We start from the raw sequence: 23,875 nt of genomic DNA on the forward strand, positions 1-23,875 counted from the left end.
AAACGTTGTTTTTTTCGTAAAACAGGTACGAAACGTAAGTATTTTATGGTATATATTTTCATATTGTACTTCTAATATACATATGAGTAAGTCACACACGCCTTAAAGGTGAGTTTGCATTCAGGTCAAATATAGTCTATTTTAAAAGTATTTTGCCATGAGTTGCCATCTCTTCATGATAAAATCTATGTTTCAAATAGAGCAGTTAAGAATGATTTCCTTTGTTGTGAAACCTTATATATTCACATAATATGTGGAACTTATTAATGAGAATATTTAAAAGGGTTCTCATTGTGATGAATGCTTAGATGTGCATTTCAACACCAAATTTCTGATGTATACATAATGAAATATATAATAGTCATTGGTAGTGTTTTTATTACAAAAAAGAAAAAATATTACATACAGATTGCAAAATCAAAAACACAACATATTTTTAAGGCTCTACCAGGGTCGCATTATAACAAAATAACACATGGTAAATAAGCCCATGAGGCCAGGGCCTACCTGACTGCCGGTCACACTCCAACATGCATCAGCAGAGATGGCAGATCATCCAACCAGTTACAGGGTGACGTGTGGTCAGCACGTTGAACACTCATTCATCATTGTAGGTTTTCTATGACCGGGTTACATTACTCATTTGTAGCTCCACAATTTCTTCATGATGGTGGGTGGCCACTAGTCGTATCCACTGGCCGAAATCTCAGGAGAGAAGTTGTTTTGCTTCCCCCATGAGAATCGAACCAATGCACATCCTGTAGCCCAAGATCAAAGCATGATGCCTTAGGCCACATAGACCTGGTGTGGGACCAGTATACATTAACCGGTTGAAATTAAATGCTGATTTCTCAATAATGAAAATGTTTCAAATATATTACTACATTTTGTTACTTATAGAATTCTTCAACCTGTATAAACCAATATACTCTGTTACACAAAACTCTACAACAAGACTCAACTTGATGCCAAATACAGATATCACTGTACATGAATATAACCATATGCAGTGTCCAGGGGATTAATTCTTTCATCCCCAACACATGGTACCACATGTCATCTTGAATTCAACTAAAAATTTTCATCTGGAAATAGGGGCAAGTAACATATCAAAATCATGTGAAATTTTCTGCTGAATTGCATGGTGAAATCCATTCTACAATATATTAAATCAATTTAAAGTTATTCCATGTTAAGTATAAAGACTGCCATTGTTAACCATATGGTATTCATCAATGTTTTGTTCCTTGATGTGCAGAGATGCCATTGATCAAAGAAGAGTACATTGACACTGGCTTCCATTGTGGTAGACAAGAGTGCATGGAGAGTTGCAGGTGACCTTTCAACTGCAGACAGCCTGAGAGGTGGCCAATTATTCATAGTGCAGTGGCGAAATTAGTACAGAAACTAATGCAAAGAGAAAGTGTGTGTGATAAAACATAACGTGGTCGATCCAAAATAAGGAAGCATCAACCACAGTCTACGCAAGGCTCATGAAAAGACCAACGAACATCACTTGATGTTTGCCACAAGAAGTTGCTACAAACAAATCTTCATTGTTTGTTTCCTGTCACAATGTTAATAACATCCATACAAACTGCAAATACTACATGGTATGAGATAGGATGATCCAGATTGCCATCTTCAGTTTTGCGACTGGGCTGAGAAGGAACAGTGACTCAACTTGTGCATCCACAATTTTGTTTGGTGATAACTGGGAGGTTAATCCCAATTAATTCCAAGTACTGGATCAACATCAATCCACAATGGATTAAATTAGAGAGAATTCAAGGTGAACCATAAGTCAAAGAGTGATGCAGAATCTGGCATACACAGCAGTCAAGAGTTTGTTAGTGGTACTTTGCTGTTACAAGTTATCTTCTCACATGCATCTTCAAGTAGGATGGTATGACCCTTTATATGGCACACCTGTTTGAGTGTATGTAAATTAGCAATTCCCTTGCTCTTGGATTGGGTATTTCGGGAGGGTGGTTTGAGTGAATACCCCACTCATAAGATTCAACTCTCTCTTAAACTTTTCTTTGGGACAGGGAGCAATGTAACAAGTTACATTTATGCAACTACAGAAGAAAGATGTGTCACAGGGTGCATATGAACTGGGACAACATTTGCCAAGATGTGCAGCTCAAAAAGGACCATATTGAACATGTTCTGTCAAGTGCTGTTCATACTAATGCACGATGTCACATGCAATAACTTGAAAATAATTAAAAAATATCTTAAAATGGATTTCACCATTCAATTTGGTAGAAAATTTCACATGACTTTGATATGCCACTTGCCCCTATTTCTCATTTGGCTAATTTAAGTTGAGTCCAAGATAACAGATGTGGAGTGTAACATACATCAATGATGCAGTACTTGGTCTCCTAGATACTGCATATGTATCCATTCATGCAAGTAATATCTGCACAAATTATATAGGTGGTTTCACACTTTTGAATCACCCTGTATAATATTCAAAGGAAAGAAATTAGCCTCAATCATTACAAACTGATCATCATCAATGCAGTAAAATTAGATCAAATTTTAAAGAAATTTAAACAAGGAAGGATTTTGACAGAAATCTTAGTCAATTAAACTTGCAATAGTTTGAACAGAAAATAATACAGTGGGACGTCAACACTATCTTTTTTGGGGGAGGCACCAACGTGAAAAAAAAAATTAATGTTGCAAAATTTGTTAATATTCTGGTATATTAGGAGCATAAAAAAGTGATTGTCTAATGGGAGAAATCTAAATCTGTGAATGTAAAATTAAACTTCCTCTGAATACTTTTCCATCAAATCATTTTGCAAACAGCAAATATCTGGCATATATTCAGTTCAATTGTTCAATCAAAAGAAAAATGCAAGTGAAAGCCATCGTAACCTTGTGGAAACGTACAGTGACAATGTCCTAACGCAAGACGCATGTGTGCATTGGTTTCGACGATTCAAAAGTGGTGATTTAGACTTGAAAGACAAAGATCACCCGGGCCAGCTGAAAAAATTCCAAGACACCGAATTGCAAGCACTGTTGGATGAAGACGATACACAAACGCAACAACAACTGGCAGGGAAGTTAAATGTTGGTCACCAAACTGATCATCTTCATGCCATGGGAAAGATCCAGAAGGCAGGAAAATGGGTCCCACATCTGAACGACAGACAAATGGAAAAGCGAAAAACGGTGTGTGAAGTGTTGCTTTCTCAGCATGAAAGAAAGTCTTTCTTGCATCGGATAGTGACTGAGATCTACTTCGAGAACCCACAATGCAAAAAGTCATGGGTTGACCCAGGACAATCTTCAACATCGACCGCAAAACCAAATCACTTCGGAAGGAAGACAATACTGTGCATTTGGTGGGATCAGAAGGGTGTGGTGTACCATGAGCTTCTGAAACCAGGTGAAACAGTGAATGCCGTTCGCTACCGTCAACAACTCATCAATTTGAACCATGCATTGATCGAAAAATGCCCAGATTGGGCGACAAGACACGGAAAAGTGATTTTGCAGCACGACAACACCTCATCACACACAGCGAAAGGCTTCCGAGACACCATTTCTGCACTTGGCTGGGAATTCTTGCCCCACCTGCCATACTCACCAGACTTAGCCACTTCAAACTACCACTTGTTTTCATCGGTCTCACTCCCTTTCCCAGCAACACTTCAACAATTACGAAGATGTCGAACAATAGCTTGCTGACTGGATCACCTCAAAATGTTAACGATTTTTCTGGAAGGGCATCCACAATTGACGGACAAATGGGCACAATGTATAGCTAGCGATGGTGCATACTTTGAATAAAGCATTTGTTACCTTTCTCCCCAGATACACTTGTTTTCTTTCGGATCAGTTAAGAATTATTAACCGGCACACCTGGTATGCGACACCAAAAAAATAATAATAATAATTTCATGATTTGTTTCTCTCACAACATAAATTGTGTACAAGGTTTTGTTGCACTACTGATTTTGTCAATAATTTGGTACACCTCAGAAAACACGTCAAAAGACGAAAATTATGATTATCAGTTGTAAGTTCAAATTAAAGCTATGATAATAATTTCTCCCAAAACATCAGTTTCCCTTGAGGGAAACATCTATGCAATCTGCTGTATGAATCTTGTGTCACATAAGAACTATAACCATGTGCCCACAGGAGACATTGAATTGGAAGTATGTGCAGCTCAGGGCCATGAAATCCCTAACTACAATGCTCAAAATGTACAGGTGAGAGTTACAGCAGCTTCCTTCTTTACTTGGTATCTTGGTTCAAGAATAAGAATTACAAATGGTTTGCTTTGTTAAAAATACAGCATGGGTTTTATTCTTCAACTTCTGGTGACTTAATTGAAAGTATGGGTAAGTTCCATGCTGGAAAATAAAATACATTTCCCCCATCCTCCCCCCCCCCCCCCCAACGTGTAGACATCAACCATTGATATTGATAATACCAGGATCCTACGGCAAATGAGATGTGAACAGACTCAAGAGGTTTCTATGTAGAAACATTGATGGTGTGACTGCTAAAAATTCAACAAATCAATGTCTGTCAAATCAATACTTCCCTGCTATGAAACCTCCCCATATGTCTATTAAAGTTACCTACACTGCCAAAACCTTTGTTGCAAATTGAACAATTGAAAGGCTTCTCTTTTGTGTGAACACTCATGTGTACGCTAAGTTCCCCTTTACGGCCAAAACTTTTGTTGCAAATTGAACAATTGAACGGCTTCTCTTTGGTGTGAACCCTCAGATGTAAATTAAGATTTCCTACATGGGCAAAATCTTTTTTGCAAATTGAACAATTGAAAGGCTTCTCTTTGGTGTGAAGCCTCATATGCTCAATAAGATTACATTTACGGGCAAAATCTTTGTTGCAAATTGAACAATTGAAAGGCTTCTCTTTGGTGTGAACCCTCATATGTATACTAAGTTCTCCTTTACGGCCAAAATCTTTGTTGCAAATTGAACAATTGAAAGACTTCTCTTTTGTGTGAACACTCATGTGTATACTAAGTTCTCCTTTACGGCCAAAACCTTTCTTACAAATTGAACAATTGAAAGACTTCTCTTTGGTGTGAAGCCTCTTCATATGTAAACTAAGACTTCCTTTACGGGTAAAAGCGTTTCTGCAAATTAAACAACTGAAAGGCTTCTCTTTGGTGTGAACCCTCATATGCTCAATAAGATTACCTTTACGGGCAAAATCTTTGTTGCACACTGAACAATTAAAAGGTTTTTCTTTGGTGTGAACCCTCATAAGTATATTATGGTCAGCTTCATGGACAAACAATTTCTTAGAAACTGAACAATTAAAATGCATCTCTGGTGCATGGGAATCAGAATTTCCTTTGTCAGAGAAAATCTTATCAGAAATGGAACCTCCATATTGATTTCCCCTGTTATTAGTCTTGGTACTCGCAATATGTTCCTTGCTTCCAAATGTTTTTGGTGAAGGTTCAGCCTCTAATTTTTCTTCTCTACTGATACATTCTTCAATTTCTATCAGCTGGTCTTGTTGTCTTAAAATTTTTGCAGACACTGCCAGATGTGCAACTGACCTTTCGACATCATCTTCCATGTAGCTTTTGTTCAAGTAGCTGAAAAAAATGAGAGATACAAATGTAGATTCACTTTCTGAGTAAATAATGAGAATGTCTGATATGTGCAAATTATTGGCAAGTATGGATAGGAGAGTTGACTGTTAATGGGGATGTACTCATGAAAATGTAAACCACATTATTCGTTCAACAATGAATATTAATACTTCTATTTACGACTTAGATAAATATATTAGAGCTAGTCAATAAATATCCACATCCTTGCAGTAATTTTCATTAGGTTGGTTATAAAGCTTTGTGCATGTGAATACTGTGCCAATTTGTCATCAATCCCTCCCATATTTGACATTCATCATTCATTTTATTTTCCTGCTGTTGCAGGATAAATAAGAGTTATGCACATTCACATCACATGACCAGAGTTGTCCATTTGACTTAGTCCTGTCACTGCCCAGTGTCAAAGCAGCCTCTAGCCTCATGTTGCGTAAGCCTCTGATCTAAAGGTCAGCTTCACATGGCCTCACCTTCCAACCTACACCTTGGCCTCCAGCCTCACATGGCCTCAATTTCCAACCTACACTTTGACCTACAGCCTCACATGGCCTCAGACTCTGAACTCCATCTTTGCCTCAGCCTCAGAACTCCAGTCTTACATGAACTCACACTCATCATCTTTGCCTCAGCCTCAGAACTCCGGTCTTACATGAACTCACACTCATAAGTCTCTTGCTGGCTGGGGACCAGTCTCTGGAGGCTGAACATTTGCATTAGTTCTCTCACAGGAGTCTGAATTGGCCCGAAAATGATTTAGGTGTTGTGCTATTCGCCTGATATTTCCAGCTACTCACTATGTCCGATTCCATAAAATTTATTAGACACAAAACATATTACCATTCACTGTTCTCTTGCTTTACAATGCTTTCAAGATTGTAATTCCTTGCAAACATGAAGTCCATAGAAATTACAAAATGCTATTGTAACTATTCTCTACATATTTACATGTAAATAAGTAATAGTCATTGCCAGCCTCTGTAGCAGAAAAGTGAACACATCGTGCTGAGACACCTGGGGTCCCAGGTTCGAATTCTGGCCTGGGCATGGATGTGTGTGAGTGTACATTCATCAATTTCATCATATCATCACTCATCCCAACCTTCGCAATTAGCCAAAAGTGGCAGAAAAGTGAAGTAAAATTAACCAAATCAATGAAAATCAAGAAAAATTTATTCTAAAATGTAACATCCTGGGTTGTCAAGGGGTGAGAGGAAATATTATTTGTTTGTTTAGAGCAATGGCTTTGGTTACTGGTTTGTGTGCTAGTAAGATGTTTGACTGTCTTAAGGTCTTGGCCAGGCGCTGGGATGTGGTACAGTGGTAAGGCAATCTATTTTATTTTATTGTTTCTGATTTGTTGGTCTCTGCTTTGCAAACACCATACTGAAAGTTGATGCACTGTATAACCATCTTGATTGATTATTTGTTGTTTTAAGTCCACTTTATGCACAGACTGGATGGACATACAGTTTGAAATGGGATCCTAACCACTATCTGCCTCCACTGGGTATCAAACCCGGAACACCCTTGATTGTAGCCATTCTTGAGTCCTACGTCTGTGATTATGGTAACTTCTTCTCTCAGATCTTCTTCACCCACACAGTGAGAGTGAGAGTAAAAGTTAATCTACATATTGACTTTCAGTTTGGGTGGATCATTAGAGAGAGTGTGAATATACTGTATCCCTGCCCCTGGTTTTCTGGAGACCGTGGTAGTAAATTTGTTCTCCCTTCTTATGATAATTAGGTCCAGGGGTGATCATCCCATCCAAATCGATCAAACCCCCCCCCAAAAGAATTGTTCATCATAACCCCCATCTCCCCCCCCCCCCCACACACAAATATAGTTTGGATAAACATGCAGTAATTGATTGTTGTTTGAATGTCCATAATTTGATTTCATTTTTTAAAAAATACATTTTCAAAATGCTTAAGTTTTAGACAACGAAAGCTGACAGTATGATACAATTATTCAGTCAGTCGTAACACAGGAGCACATACAAGCGAAGCAAATTGTACCTGAAACCATCCAACACTAAAACTGAAACCCACATGTCGGAAGTTCCGAGCCAACTTGGAACTACCACAAAGAAAACACCAGACATTGTTTACCCCTGACTAAGGTACCAACAATTGAAAGGCGCATTGAATTCGAATCCTATCTTTGCAGTTGAAATTAGAAGACTAAGAAGAAAATGCATGGCTCACTTTCATGTTAGCTAACATTAAACGTGCAAAACTCCTCAGGCTCACTGCCATTGTTAGTGTGCTGAATCAACCTTATTTTTAATAGTCTGCTTGACTAACCTTCTATTAATGCGAACAGCATGGCCCCTTCCCTTCCAAACCAAATATAAAGGCATAACAGGTGGTGTTTCATTTCAACCCCATCACCGCAATCACCTACAGCCACAGGTAGAAAGAAAAACTGTGCATAATAACCACAACTAAAAATCAAAAACGAGTCAACCAAATGAAACGATCCCCCCATTTTTGTGTGAAGATATATAGAATTGGTAGCTAAACTACAGGGTGCGGCAGAACCAACTAAGCAGTTTTAAGGAGCAATAAAAAGTAAATCTGGATATATAGAGAAAAAATGTATTTGTTTTCTAAATTAGTACAATATACCATTTTACATTCATTTAGTTTTGAAAATAATGTCCTCAAGATGGCGGCCGTCAGCATCAATACATTGTTGTAGACGATCCCTGAAGTTTCGAGCAGCTCTTGCACACATATCGCGGGGTATGGCATTCACTTCGTCAATAATCCGCTCTTTTAACTCTGGTAGGGTGTGAGGGCGGCTTTTGAAAACCTTTTCCTTCAGATTTCCCCAAAGAAAGTAGTCACAAATGCACAAATCTGGTGACCGCGCAGGCCACCGGACATCACCCCTCAAAGAGACGAGGCGTCCCGGAAACATTTCTCTCAAAACATCAAGTGAAATTCGAGCTGTGTGAGCAGTAGCTCCATCCTGTTGGAACCACAAGTCCCCCAGTCCATGTTCTTCAACAATCTCGTCCATTCTGGGTTGCAGAAAATTTTGCAACATTGAAACAACGTGTGGAATTCACTGTCACTGTCACTCCTTCCTCCTCAAAAAAGTAAGGGCCTACCATGCCAAATTGTGATATGGCACACCACACTGTCACTTTAGGAGAATGTTGCGGTCTTTCATGAATAATGCGGGGGTTATGTTCAGCCCAGTAGCGAAAGTTTTGCTTATTCACGCACCCACAAAGATGAAAATGTGCCTCGTCACTACTGAAAAAAGCTGCATTCGGAGGGATCTGAGCAAGCATTTGCTCACACAGATTTTTACGGTTGGCGTAGTCTGCTGGGCGTAATTCTTGAGCAATCATTATTTTGAAAGGATGGAACTTCAAATCGCAGTGCAGAATCCTTCTAAAACTGCAGTCTGAAATCCCCAATGCAACAGCATGTCGTCGAGCAGAACATTGCGGCGATTGTTGAACTGCTGTTCTCACCCGCTGCACATTTTCTGGCATTCTGATGGATCTGCGTCGGCCATGTGTATCTCTTCTTAGTGTGCTACCAGTTTCCTCCAACTGCCGAACCCACGACCAAATTGCGTTTGCATTAGGAACGGCATTGTTGCGTGGAATGTTGAACTGGCACCGAAAAGCTCGTTGTGTAGCGATCACAGATCTGTTGTTTTCATAATACGCGCGAACGGCAAAACCACGATGTGCAGCGGTCCAGACCATCTTAGCTACTGAAATGGGGTCAACACCTGAACAAAGGCAGACCACGTGCAACTGTCTACCCCCACCACAGCTCCCGCGGTAATCGATAGAAACTGCTTAGTCGGTTCTGCCGCACCCTGTATAACATTTTGTCCCCCTAAAAATTCACATGATGCAGGAATGCCATGAATCCCTGCTGTGGGCACTCATGGTTAGGTTTAGAAAGTTATTGCTGCCTTGGTTTTCCAGTTCTGTGGTGAATTTTAGCCTGGGATGAATGTTGCTTAGTTTATCATAAGTATATCTATTTCTTCATCAATTTAGTAAACAACAAAGGTGTTGTCTGCATATCTGCCATATCAAATGTACTGGAGTTCTGATGAGCAAAGGATGTCTTTCTCAGTTAAGTGCATCACAATATTAGCTATGGGTTCAGAAAGAGGATTGCCCATGGTCAATCCCGCCGTATGTATAAAGGATTTGTCTTCAACCTGAAAGTACTTGTGTCAACGGCTGATTTCCAAGAATTCCGATACCTCAGTAACTTCCACTGGGGCGATTTTGTTGATTGTAAGCCATCTTTCAACTGAGGTGAGGGCTAGGTCAATTAGGATGGAGTTATACATGTCACTATATCAATACTTGCAATTTTGGCACGTTAAGCTTGTACAATGGAGGTCATTATTTCTTTTGCATCAGTCCTAATGAGGAAATGTGAGTTTGTGGTTGTGTGCTGAGATGATCTTTTTAGCCACTTTACATGGTGGATCCTTGGTTGACTGAACTCCGCGACAATCAAGCGCATCAGAATTTCCTGTTTGTGAGTTTTTAGAATGTCATAGTCACAGGCTATGGCTGAGGCGGGCTGGGGGTTGGGGAGATGTTTACAGTCCTGTAGGTTGCAAATGACACAACTTTTAAAAGCAGGCTTAATTAAATGCTTGCACTTGTCTGTGGGGGGTCACTGTTGATGGTTTTGTACCAATCACAATTTATTTTATCATTCACTTTACGTGAGTAATCACCCTGATGCATAACTATGTACTGGTTGGTTTTATCAGATATTATGCAGCATGATTTGAAGTGGGATAGTACTGACCTGATTTTTTTATGGGTTAGGTGTCATTTGGATACTTGGTTGAGCGCAACTTGCTGTAAAATGCCTGCTGCCGAAGTGAAGCAATGAGTGAAGGCAATGTCCCCCCCAAAAAAAAAATGTTACAATGAGTAAAAAAAAACATAAATTTCATTATTTGTAGAGAAAAAGTAGCATGTCTTTGCAATAATTTCAATATTAAAAACTTTTGGTTCCATTATGCTCACAGGTTTTCATAACCTAGTTTTTCCATGACAAAAATTAGGCTAAGTATATAATTAATTCCTTTGAAGCAATTATCAAATATGTTGAGTGCTGATGTATTTGGTACAGTATAATGGCTGTATAATGAATAATTCAGAGTTTGGTTGCAATCTGGTTCAGACTAATCCCCCGACACTCCTGTATGAGGTCATCAACGGCAGAAATGGACTCATCCGTAATGGCACATTTAGGGCACCCTCTACGTGCCGCATCAGACACTGTTGTGCGTCCTGCTCGAAACCGACCTGCCAACTCATACACTTGTGTTCGAGACATGCACTCACCACCATACACACCAGTCATACGCTCATAAATGTTCCCTGGTGTGTTGCCCTCTGCCATCAAAAACTGTATCATGGATCGCTGAGCCTGCTTTGTGGCACCTGATGCTGAACGCCATGACTCACCTCACTGAATGACTGACTGGCATCTTGGAGGCAAATTGCACATACGCAACTTTCCTTCCCTGACAGTGTTGCCACCTAGCGACGCGGTCTGGTTATTTATTGACCGTACCAAATATTTTTTTTTCTGAAATACCCATTATTTAATTGAGCTTTGTGCAAAATTTCAAAGATATCTGATCGTTGGTTAAGGAGAAAAAAAATGTAAGCAAGGGTATCCTCAAGAGTGATAGACAACACAGATTTAATGAAATTTTCAAAAAGCTGTAAAATTGATACTGTTTGAAATAGTGAAAAAAATTCAGGTGGTTTCTTTCAACCATAAGTAAATGGTGTACCCAAGTTTCATCAAAATCTGAAATGGTGGGGTGTTCTTTTTTGTTTTGTTTTTTGGCGCTGATTTGATGCAGGATGACCCTGTTGCAAAATTTGGAATATTTTGGTATGTTGGGACCTAATGGGGAAAAATCTAATCTGGGAAGTTCCTCTGAATACTTTCCTATGAAAGGTGCTTGCACACAATATGAAACTGACATATTTTCAGTTCAAAATTAATTCATTCTTAACTACACATATCCAAACCTATATTCAATGACACAGGAGTGGATAATTATCAATATTGTCACCACTCATTTTCAAGAAGTGGTCCTGAAAAATTATTTTTTATGTTAACGACTGCTATTTGTGACTTCTTTTTTTATTAATGTTATTGCATTTGGGAGATACATGTTAATTTTCCAGTAAGATAAAAAAATCAGTTCTTTAAAGAAAGGGCATTCTTTACATTAATTTTTTGTAATCTTGAACTAACTATGATTGTGCTGAAAAGTAACAGCTATGAAGGCTAGGTTTTCTTCCTACCTTATTTACCCCATCTTATTTATAGTTATGTTAGTAAGTCATCTTTAGTTTGTTGACTTAGTACTACAAAATGAAAACATTATCTTAACTTCATATGCAATAATAAAGGTGTGATAAAACTGATTAAAGCAACGTTGGATGCCAGGTAATAACAATTGTTAGTAAATTCCCTGTTAAACTTTTAAAACGAAAATTTATCAATAGGCTGTAAATAAATTTGGAGTAATTTGTCAGGTTTTCTTTCATATTTGGTCAGCTACATTACAAATTTGAACTCTACACCTGATGACACCTCTACATGTTTTTCCAACCATACCTCTCCATGATCCAATTTTTCTGAAAATTTCATTTCGCGTTCAAATATAATTCTTAAGCTCTTAATACAATTAAAACGTTTCATACTGCATGGAACAAATACCAACTCTTTTGTGGAATTTGAGTGTTCAATATGCTAGCATCCTTTCAAAGCTGTACTGTTGTAGTATTAGTAATTAATCAATGTTGCCAGGCAATTGGGCTAGAAACTAACTCCAAGAAATTTTAATATTCACTGTGATTTTCTGTTCCTCTAACTGACACATGAGTTTTAATGGAAATTATAAAAGGATATTTCCTTCCTGATATATGACAAATGCTTTTGTACCTAACATTTTTACCCTTAACAGTTATATATAATAATAATAAGTATATCAGCTTAATCCCTGGCTGGTTCAAATCCGGGAACTTTTCTAATGTTGGAAGCGGCCCCGGCGCCCACCCAGTGTCGAATGACATAGGTACCTGGGGGAAACCCTGGGGGGTAAAGGCAGTCAGGGGCATGATGCTGATCACATCACCCCCACTCACGACCGAATCAAGAAAGTATGGGGAATTACCCCCACACCCCCTATACACCTTCATGGCGTGGTGCTAAGCACAGGAGAACACTTTATCACTTTTTTATCAGTTTAATAAACTTTCTTAACATTACAAAATATGTATAAATAACCCATTGGAAATTTGTATGCATAAGCATTTATAATATCACAATAAAATTTTATGTGACACTAGGGTCATTCCATGTCAAACCATCCAATGGTGGTTGCATGACCATTTTAGAAAATTTCATTTTCTAGTACATAGGTTTGGACATGTTTCTAGATATCAAAACCAATGTTAAAAAAAATATATTGTCTTTAGTTCTCCTGGGCAGCCATTTTTCCAACATGGCACATGGCTTTTTTTGCTCGTGTAGCAGCAAAAACCATTAGAGCTAAAGACCTAAAACAAAATTAATGTTGTAGCTAATGAAGTATACTTTCTATGATATTCAAGTATGTTTTGCCTAAGCATGAAAATTATGGTGGAAATTTGGGTAACAATAGTTAAAATTTGGATTTTTAAGCCAGACTTTTTTAATGAAGGGGTTTAGTCTAAGGCTTGAATTTTTTTTACATGTGTAAACCTGCCTATAGGGTGTCTGTAAATAAAATATCAGTGCTTAGAAATGCAACCCTTTTTTTACAGCATGGGCTCAAATATGGCCGTTCATTGAATTTTGACAGTTTTCAGGGTTAAATATCTCAGACGGGGCATCTCGAAAAATTATGAAATTTGGCATGAAGGAAGCCCTGCATAAACCTAACTCACAGTAAAAATCTCAACTTCTAGATTCAACTCGTTTTGGTCAATATGAGGTTACGTATGTGACCTAATTTCTGAGGTTGTAAAGTAAGGTTAAGCTACATCCCATACTTAAAAAAATGAAGTATTTTCTTTTTAATTTTTAAAGTTGGGTTAAGAAAAGCCTCAGAAAATATAGTAACATAAGGTTTTAATAATTGACTTACCAGAAGTTGAAATTTGTAATGTTTGCGACTATTTTTTCTCGCAAAACCTTACAAGCAACTAAATTGAACGTCTTCCCCTACTAAACACAAGACGTTCACTTTACGGCCATCAGATGGCATCCCAGTCTGACAGCTCCTTGCTGCCACCTAGTGGCGTGATTATGTATTAAGTCTGCTTGTAGTGGGACGTAAGTTTTTGAATACACTTCTGTCACAGGAATCGTGCAGGCTACATCACTTTCACTCGTACTCCAGTTTTCCGTGTCCAGCCGAGTCACGTACCTTGCAACGGACTCTCCAAGCTGCCTTAACGTGAAGGCAGCCATTTGCATTGCACAAAGGACCTCCTGCTATTGATCATGTGAAGTTAGGATTTTGGCAGTTAATTCAGTTATGGTACGCCAAGTTTTATGTTAGAAACTCAATACAAGGTACGTAAACCTCCGCTGCGACTTTGGAACCAAAAGTGATTGTTAAGAACAGTTTAGAACTTATGATAATTTTCAAATGAATTTCTACGAATACGTAATTTCTGCAACTTGCGTAATTTTGAACTAAAAGCCTTTCAATTTCTTGAACAAATAACGTTTGCGAATTAAAACAAATAAACAGTATCCAATAATTAAATAATCTTTCAACATTCTGTAGACGTGGTTGAACTTAAATGTGTCTTTTCGTAGAAGACTATGAACTGAATTTTGAAAATGCATAATTTCGACCACGTATTAAGTTGCAAGTAAGACAACAGTGAATTTTGACAATGCAATTGTAGTGTGATTAAACTACAATGAACCTAAGCAAGAAGTGTACGTACAACGCAAATTTTGTCTTCGTAATCAGCTTAGCCTAAATACCATGAATATTCTTATTCCCACCCCTTTAGTAGCATTAGTATTATGCAGATCTGAATGTGAAGTTATTGTCACGCAAGGTTTGATGAATGTGAGATAAAAATGTGTGATAGGTAAAGAATAAAAATTGAAATATAATCATAGTTGATTTAAGAGCCAAATTAAATATTTATATTTGTCAGTTTTGTCAAATGCGTATGTTTTCGCATTTGAATCCAAGTATCGCGTAAGATTGTTTCTAGTCAAATCTCTAACAAATTGTGATATAAATGCTTATGTATACACGCTGGCTGTGTGATATCTATTTAATGGTATGAAATATTGAATGTTAATAAAGGTTTGTGTCTTGCCGTATCCTGGCTCTAATTGTTTTGGTTATTTATTAAAGATAAAAAAATGTTCCTGTTTACGGACAATAAATTGCATGTTGATTGTTAAAGGTATCTCTTGTTGCAATTTCATGAACCTTTTGCCTTATACCAGTCAAGTACAAGCATTAAAACTAGGTGCACGCATCCCGCACAAGAAAGATACTGACGTGTGGTTCACATGAAATATTAAGTGTGCTTTTCTCACCAAATCTAGGTCAATCGCTATGAAAAAGAAATATATGAATGATAACTACAAAAGTTGATTTATGCAATGGTTATTTTAAGCAGTGCTAGTCTATAATAATAGGTACAGTGTGCATGAAACATAATTGTATTGTTTGTTTATATGACAGTGCAGCATACGGGGAAACATTAACTAACTAACTAACTAATCAACTCCCTAGCCTTCTTAAACCCGAAGGTTCATGGCTGCAGCAACACAGGCCTTCCATCTTTCCCTATCTTGAGCAAGTTCTATATACTCTTTTCCATCCCTACCAATTTCCCTTAGGTCCATCTCAACGTTGTCCCTCCATCTTCGTCTTGGCCTTCCTACAGGTCTCTTACCATCAGGTTTCCCAACAAGAATCCTGTAAACTCCTCTTTCCTCTCCCATTCGTGCCACATGGACTGCCCACCTAAGTCTTCTTGATTTAATTATTCTAATAATATCTGGACATGAATACAAATTATGTAGTTCTAAATTATGTAACCTTCTCCACTCACCTGTCTCCTCATCCCTTTTAGGTCCAAATATTTTCCTAAGGATCTTATTTTCAAATACTATCAATTTATGTTCCTCTTTCAATGTAAGGGACCAAGTTTCACACCCATATAATACTACAGGCAAAATTACTGTTTTGTATATTTTAACTTTTAGTTTCTTAGATATTAAACGAGAAGACAAAAGTTTATGAAGAGAGAAGTAACATGCATTTCCTGAATTAAGCCTACTTTTTATTTCCTCTTTAATATAATTTTCATTTGTTAATATTACTCCTAAGTATTTGAATTTGGAAACTGGTTCAAACGAGTTGTTATCAACAATTAGATTTTGATTATTACCTAACACTTGGTTTCGGCCTGTAAGCATATATTTAGTTTTCTCTTTGTTAACTTCCAAACCTATCTCTTTAGCAGTTTTGAAAAATATTTTAGCATTATTCTTAATTGTATTCACATCATCCCCCAGTAAGTCTACATCATCTGCATATGCTAACAACTGAGTCACACCATTTAATTTTAGTCCTTCTTTAGTTTCTTTTACCTTCCTAACAGCATATTCTAAGGCAAAATTAAAGAGCAATGGAGATAATGCATCTCCTTGTTTTAACCCATCATGAATTGTAAATTTGTCAGACATATTAATACCCACACGAATTTTACTTTCTGTTTCACTGGTGCATATTAACTAACTCTTTAGTAAAGATTACATAATAGCTATTCATTGTCAGACCCTTCACAAGAGATAGGGCTTACCTTGTGCTTTTCATTGACTTTCCTTGTAAACTCCTGGGATCTTATACGGAAAGTATGTCGTAAATATGAACATTTGTGACTGCTCGACCAAGTTTCTACCAAGTTGAGTTGTTGTTGCCAATTGCACGCTTCCCGTTTAATTGTATATTGGCTGACTTCGACCAAACCCAAGTCAAGCGTTACAAATTGCAAGATATGACATATGAAAATCTGCGAAATCTCATTCTAAAAGGTTTGATTTATTTGTTATCCATGTCCAGTTGGTATTGTTAGCTCCAAAACTGATTTCCCCCATGTTTTATTAAATGTAGCAGTGCATGCAGCTTAAGGTAGGCAGTGGCATGCCCAGGAATTTTGAAAGGGAGGGAGGGGGTTACATATACTTTTTTAGTGTATTGCCCTGTTTTTGGAACATTATCCTGCTTTTCACGTAATTGTTTATGGAATACTGGGCCAAAGGTAGAGGTATATGACTCCAACCAACCCCCCTTGGGCACTCCACTGAAAGTAGGGTATTTATTTTGGAGGGTGAAAGCTGGTAGAATATATCATTTTTTTTTTGTTTCTTTTACTTTCTACCTTTTCTTTTTCAACCTCTCCTCTCCCAAGAAAAGACACTCGTGGAAGTAGATATGAGTCCTGCACAACAGAAGATTCAGAGACATGTTTTGACATGATGTAAGGCAAGCCTGTTATTCTTCCTTTGCCTAATGTGCCAAGAGTAGTGACTTGTGAATGTTTGTTATCTGAGACAGAAATGGAGTGTTCTGTAGGATTTTTAACTGGAGAGGAGTGACTGTAATAAATACACTTTTGGTAAGGTTACCAAAGACCTAATCAATCTTAAAGGACTCAGTAAAAATTATAAAACACTTCTTAGGTCAAGACTACAGGTGGATGGCTTAGAGACAATATGCAAATACCATTTAAAAAAGTTTTTTATATGGTAAAGTATGTTGTGATCCTCAGAAGTACCACTTAAAGAAAAAGTTAAGTAAAGGAATTTTTTAAATCAATTTGCATCATATGGTAAGGCAAAAAAGTGTGTCAAGTAAGCAGTATACTAGTTAAATCAATATGCCTGACATGTTGGAGTAAAATTTTCATATCTGGAGAAAGTGGCTCACTTAAATGCCAGAGTGGAAATGATGTCTTGTGCCAACACAAGAAAAACTAAAGGAAATGGATGAAGTCTGTTCTGTTTTCAATGTGAGCAATAAAGTGCTCTTGCTCGAAAAACTATTCACATCATACAAGAAGTGCAAACTGGAAAGTTGCTTTTCACAAAGTATTAGAACTGAAGAAAAGGAAGGCAAGTGAGACAATCCCTTGTGTGGCTAGTACAATCATATAATTGAAATTAAAGGAAGAAAAATGTAAATTAGCGAAAACTAATGTTGAAAAGGTCAGAATCATCACTTTGATTGCTAAAACTTGGTCAAGAAAAAAATGTGTGTGATGAACTGAAGTTTTCTGAAAATTTACTTAGGAACTTAGTGAAAGAACAAAGAATTCTGCCTGATTCGATAAAGCAAATGAATAGGAAACTGGAGCTGACAATACCAACTGGACGTGGATAACAAATAAATCAAATATTTTGCAATGAGATTTTAAAGATTCTCAATTGTCATACCTTGTAATTTCAATTTATGGTGTCAAGTATTAAAACCTTATGTTACTATATTTTCTGAGGCTTTTCTTAACCCAACTTTAAAAAAGAAAAACAAAAGGCATAATTATTTTAAGTATGGGAAGAAGCTTAACCTTACTTTACAACCTCAGAAATTAGGTCACATACATTACTTCATATTGACCAAAACGAGTTGAATCTAGAAGTTGAGATTTTTACTGTGAGTTAGGTTTATGCAGGGCTTCCTTCATGCCAAATTTCATAATTTTTCCAGAGGCCCCATCTAAGATATTTAACCCTGAAAACTTCCAAAATTCAATGAACGGCCATATTTGAGCCCATGCTGTAAAAAAAGGGTTGCATTTCTAAGCAACGATATTTTATTTACAGATACTCTGCATGCAGGTCTACACATGTAAAAAAATTCAAGCCTTAGACTAAACCCGTTCATTAAAAAAGTCTAGCTTAAAAATTCAAATTTGTAACTACTGTTACCCAAATTTCCACCATAATTTTCATACTTAGGATGCAATTTTTAGCAAAACATACTTGAATATCATAGAAAGTATACTTCATTAGCTACAAAATTAATTTTGTTTTAGGTCTCTAGCTCTACTGGTTTTTGAGATATTAAGGTTTCTGTAAACTGCTACACGACCCAAAAAAGCAATGTGCCATGTTGGAAAAATGGCTGCCCCAGGAGAACTAAAGACAATATTTTTTTTTAACATTGGTTTTGATATCTAGAAACATGTACAAACCTATGTACTAAAAAATGAAAATTTTCTAAAATAGTCATGCAACCAATTATTTTAAAATTGGTTGATTTGACATGCAATGACCCACTAAGAAAACAAACTTAATTTCACGATTTGTTTCTCTTACAACATAAATTACCTGCAAAGCTTTGTTGCATTGCTTATTAAGTCAATATTTAGGTAGATTTTAGAAAACAAGTCGAAAGACGAAAACTATAATTATCAATTTTAAGTTTAAATTAAATGTTATGATAATAATATCTTTCGGAGCATGAGCGGAGAAAAAAGTACAGCTTGAGTATTTTCTCTTGAGGGAAACATCTATGAAATTTGCTGTATGAATCTAGTGTCACATATGAACTACAACCATATGTACATAGGAGACATTGAATTGGCAGTATGCACAGCTAAGGGGCATAGTGCCTGCTACAGCAGCTTCCTTCTTTACTTGGTATCTTGGTCAAAGAATGAGCATTGGAAATGGTTTGCTTTGTTAAAAATCCAGCATGGGTTGTATTCTTCAACTTCTGGGGACCTGATTGAAAGCATGGGCGAGATCCCTGCTGGATAATAAAGACATTCCTCCCCATGTGTAGACATTAACAAATGATACTGATAATACCAGGATCCTACAGCAATTAAGATGTGCACAGACTCAAGAGGTTTCAATTTAGAAAGATTGATGGTGTGGCTGATAAAAATTCAACAGATCAATTAATGTCTGTCAAATCAATACTTCACTGCTATGAAACGTCCCCATATGTCTCTTAAAGTTGCCTACACTGTGAAAACCTCTTTTTGCAAATTGAACAATTAAAAGATTACTCTTGACTATGAAGCTTCATGTGTATTAAGTATATTAAGAACAAGTACATCTCCAGACAAAACTTTTATTGATAATTCAACAATGGAAAAGCTTCTCTAGTGTGAATGCTCAAATGTGCATTAAGGCCAAAACCTTTGTTGCAAATTGAACTGAAAGTCTTCTCTTTTGTGTTAAAACTCATATGTACATGGTCCATTCTGAAAGTATCCGAACTTATTTATTTGCAAACAATTTATTGATGACAATTACAACTGCTGTCAATATTCTTCAATGTAGGCACCTTCAGCCTCAATACAGCGAGTATAGCGACTTTTCCACTGTTCACAGCAGTCCTGGAAGTCCTTGACTGACACCCTCTTTAATGCTGCGGTCATGGCAGCTTGAACCTCTTCAATTGATGCAAAACGCTTCCCCTTGAGCCGGTGGCAAGTCTGGGCTGTAAGGGGGATGAGGCCACAAGTACGTTGGCCAAAAACTCACCTACCAACAGCGCTGTGTGAGCCGGCGCATTGTCATGGTGAAGCACCCACCTGTTGGCGATGTCAGACCGGATGTGCTGGACCCTCTGTTGGAGACACTGAAGCACTGTCTTGTAGTAAGCTGCATTCACAGTGGTCCCAGCAGGCACAAACTCTTTGTGCACGACCCCCTTCACGTCGAAAAAGACAAGGAGCATTGTCTTCACCTTTGATTTTGACATCCGGGCCTTCTTTTGATGAGGGGACGCGGGGGTGTTCCTTGAACGCCGTGTGCCATGTATAAAATTGTGTGCGGGACATCACTTCCTTGCCGTAAGCCTCCCGTAGCATGGTTAAAAGCTCCGTAAAGTTTTTTTTCAATTTAACACAAAATTTCACAGCGTAGCGATGTTCCAAAGTGCGCTCCATTTTTACCAAATCCACCAACTGCAAATTCTCGATGCGACGTTTTTTTCCATGTACACAACACGAGCGATTGCACCTCAACCACTGCTCGCAGGCAACTGAGCGAGGCCTTGTCTTGAAGGTTAAGGTCCCCACTGCCACCTGGCGCAGCTTACCCAAACCCTCGACTGATTCACGCGCCACACTGCTGACAGTTCGGATACTTTCAGAACGGACCCTGTATACTAACATCTGCTTTACGGGTAAATTCTCTTTTGCAAATTAAACATCTGAAAGGCTTCTCTTTGGTGTGAACCCTCATATGCTCATTAAGATGTCCTTTATGGACAAAATCTTTGTTGCACACTAACAATTACAAGGTCTCTCTTTGGTGTGAACCTTCATAAGTATATTATGGTCAGCTTCATGGACAAACAATTTCTTAGAAAGTGAACAATTAAAAAGCATCTCTGGTGCATGGGATAAGGAATTTTCTTTGTCAAAGAAAATCTAATCGGAAATGGAACCTCCATATTGATTTCCCCTGTTATTAGTCTTGACACTGGCAATATGTTCTTTGCTTGCAAGTGTCTTTGGTGAAGGTTCAGCCTCTAATTTTTCTTCTCTACTGATACATTCTCCAATTTCTATCAGCTGGTCTTGTTGTCTTAAATTTCTTGCAGACACTGCCAGATGTTGAACTGACTTTTCAACATCATCTTCCATGTGGCTTTTGTTCAGGTAGCTCAAAAAAAATATGATACAAATGTAGATTTACTTTCTGAGTAAATAATGAGAATGACTGATACGTGCAATTATTGGGAAGTATGGATAGGAGAGTTGACTGTTAATGGGGATGTACTCATGAAAATGTAAACCATATTATTCGTTCAACAATGAATATTAATACTTCTGTACGTATAAAGTATTTGTCTTCAAAATGAAAGTACAGTAGAGCGTCGATTATCCGAACGTCGGTCAACCGAACGACCGCTTAACCGAACTGTGTACTCGCTCACTTTCAGATATCTGTAATGAAAAAAGTACGTGACTTAGCTGCTCGTAAGCGTGTAGGCTTGCTTAGACAGACCAAAATAAAGGATTTTTTTAAACGTTAATTTTGTGTACTGTGTGTATTGTTCATGCAAAATGCGTATGTAATATGTACATATTTTTGTTTAATAAACTGTACCACATACTATATATTCCTACTAAAGTTGCCTTTGTACGTTACTTTGTAATACATACTTAAAGAGATGCCTGTTTTTATGAATAAATTTACTGTACAGTACTTCTTTTTGGCAAATAAACATGTACAGTTCGATTATCCGAACAAACCAGTTTTCCGAACACCCATGTCCCCCAATTACTTCGGATAATCGACGCTCTACTGTACTTGTTTCTACAGCTGATTTCCAAGAATTCCGATACCTCAGTAACTTCCACTGGGGCGATTTTGTTGACTGTAAGCCATCTTTCAACTGAGGTGAGGACTAGGTAAATTTGGATGGGGTTATACATGTCAATACTTGCAAGTTTAGCAGGGTTAGCTTGTACCAAGGAGGTCATTATTTCTTTTGCATCAGTGCTAATGAGGAAAATGTAGGCGAGTTTGTGGTTGTGTGCTGAGATGATCATCTTTTTAGCCAGTTTACATGGTGGATCCTTGGTTGACTTAAATCCACAACAATCAGGTGCATCAGAATTCCCTGATTGTGAGTTTCTGGAATGTCATAGTCATAGGCTATGGCTATAAGTTCTATAGTTCTAAAACAATGTGTAAAAATTAATTGTTTACGAGTTCAATCACGCTGTACAAATTATAACATTGCAAGCAACATGAACAAAAGTCATATTGGCAATCATACTGTATAAATTATAACTTTGTGAGCAATGTAAAGTAAAGCCTTATTAGCAATCGCGTTGTATAAAAGAAGGTAATGGCAGTGTGAGGAATATTCTGTGGCTGTGACATTCCCTGGGGTAAAGGTTCAAAGCAGAATGAACCGACGTTATTGACAGATAACGTTGTAATGTCTTTAGAACATTCTGACAATTTTACTAGGGAAAAAGCAGAGGAAAAATCTAAAACTGTATAGTGCGTCTTCCAGACATTTCTGCTACAGAAACTACACATGACTGCTATAGGAATATAAAATTGATAATTTTTGTATCATGCTCTCCCTTCTTGTGTGCAGGTCACATTTGTTCCATTTGCATTGTCTTTTGCTGTGAACTCTCATATGTATATTAAGTATCTTCATGGGTAAAATCTATGTTCAAAATTAGACAATTAAAAGACTTCTCATTGATGTGAAACTTAATATATAAAAAATATGTGGAACTCTAAAGTTGGGATTTAAAAGGGTTATAATTGTGATCAATACTTAGAACTGTGTTTACACAACAATATTCTGAAGTATTCAAAATAAAATAAATAATACAGTCATACATAATGTTTTATTATAAAAAGACAGGTTATTACATACAGAGTTCAAAATATAAAACAAATCATATTTTTAAGGTTCTGCCAGTTCACATGAACCAGTGAAATTATATGGTGATTTATCACGAATGGAATTTTTTTTAAATATATTACATGTTATAACTTAAAGAATTCTTCAACATGCACAAAACAATATATTCATTCATTCACATTCACTCAGAGTAACTCTAAAACAAACCCAAACATGATCACAAATTCAGTGTGATTCAAAGTGTGGATCCACCCATATAATTTCTTCTCATATCACTGTACATGAATGGAACCATACGAAGTAACTGAAGACCACTTGCATCATACCAGAGGTATGTTTAAACCTAATCCAACATCTTGAATTCAACTCAAATTATTCAAATGGGAATAGGAGGCAAGTGACACATCAAAATCGTAATATAATTAAGCCTTGTTTTCATATTAAAAACACTAAGTTGCTGACCAAGGCAGTTTATTAAGATAAAAACACTTAACACGTGACATTTCAACCCTGTATCAGGGTCTTCCTCAGACGAAGAACTAAACTAAAATCAAAATCATGTGACATTTTCTGGCAAAGAGAATGGTGAAATACATTTACCAATGTCTTTAATCATTTTCGATTTATTCATTGTTAAGGTTAAACACATGGAGGCTATTCATCAATGTTTGTTCCTTCTTATGCAGTGAACCAAGATGTCATTGATTAAAGACAACATTGACACTAGCTTACATTGTGGTGGATGGAGTGCAAGGAAAGTTGCAGATCTCTTCAACTGCACACACACTGATAGGTGGCTGGCCATTTGTTCGTAGGGCAATGGTGAAACTC

At 37.3% G+C, this 23,875-nt stretch overlaps 2 protein-coding genes across 2 annotated transcripts in view; both read right to left on the reverse strand.

The window, feature by feature from the left end:
• LOC145999405 (uncharacterized) overlaps positions 1–23,875 on the reverse strand; it is a 105,642-nt gene that overhangs the window by 34,671 nt on the left and 47,096 nt on the right. The window lies entirely within an intron of this gene.
• Positions 4,561–5,607, reverse strand: LOC145999715 (uncharacterized). The gene has a single exon (XM_083136995.1). The coding sequence runs from the start codon at positions 5,590–5,592 to the stop codon at positions 4,561–4,563; it is 1,032 nt and encodes a 343-aa protein (XP_082993121.1). The 5' UTR covers positions 5,593–5,607.

The sequence above is a fragment of the Lepisma saccharinum genome, chromosome 15, assembly GCF_977018435.1.
Source record: "Lepisma saccharinum chromosome 15, izLepSacc3.1, whole genome shotgun sequence".
In the NCBI taxonomy this organism is placed as follows: Eukaryota; Metazoa; Arthropoda; class Insecta; order Zygentoma; family Lepismatidae; genus Lepisma; species Lepisma saccharinum.

Coding starts and splice junctions, on each gene's coding strand:
- LOC145999715 (XM_083136995.1), bottom strand. CDS start 5,592: ATGGAAGATGATGTCGAAAGGTCAGTTGCACATCTGGCAGTGTCTGCA.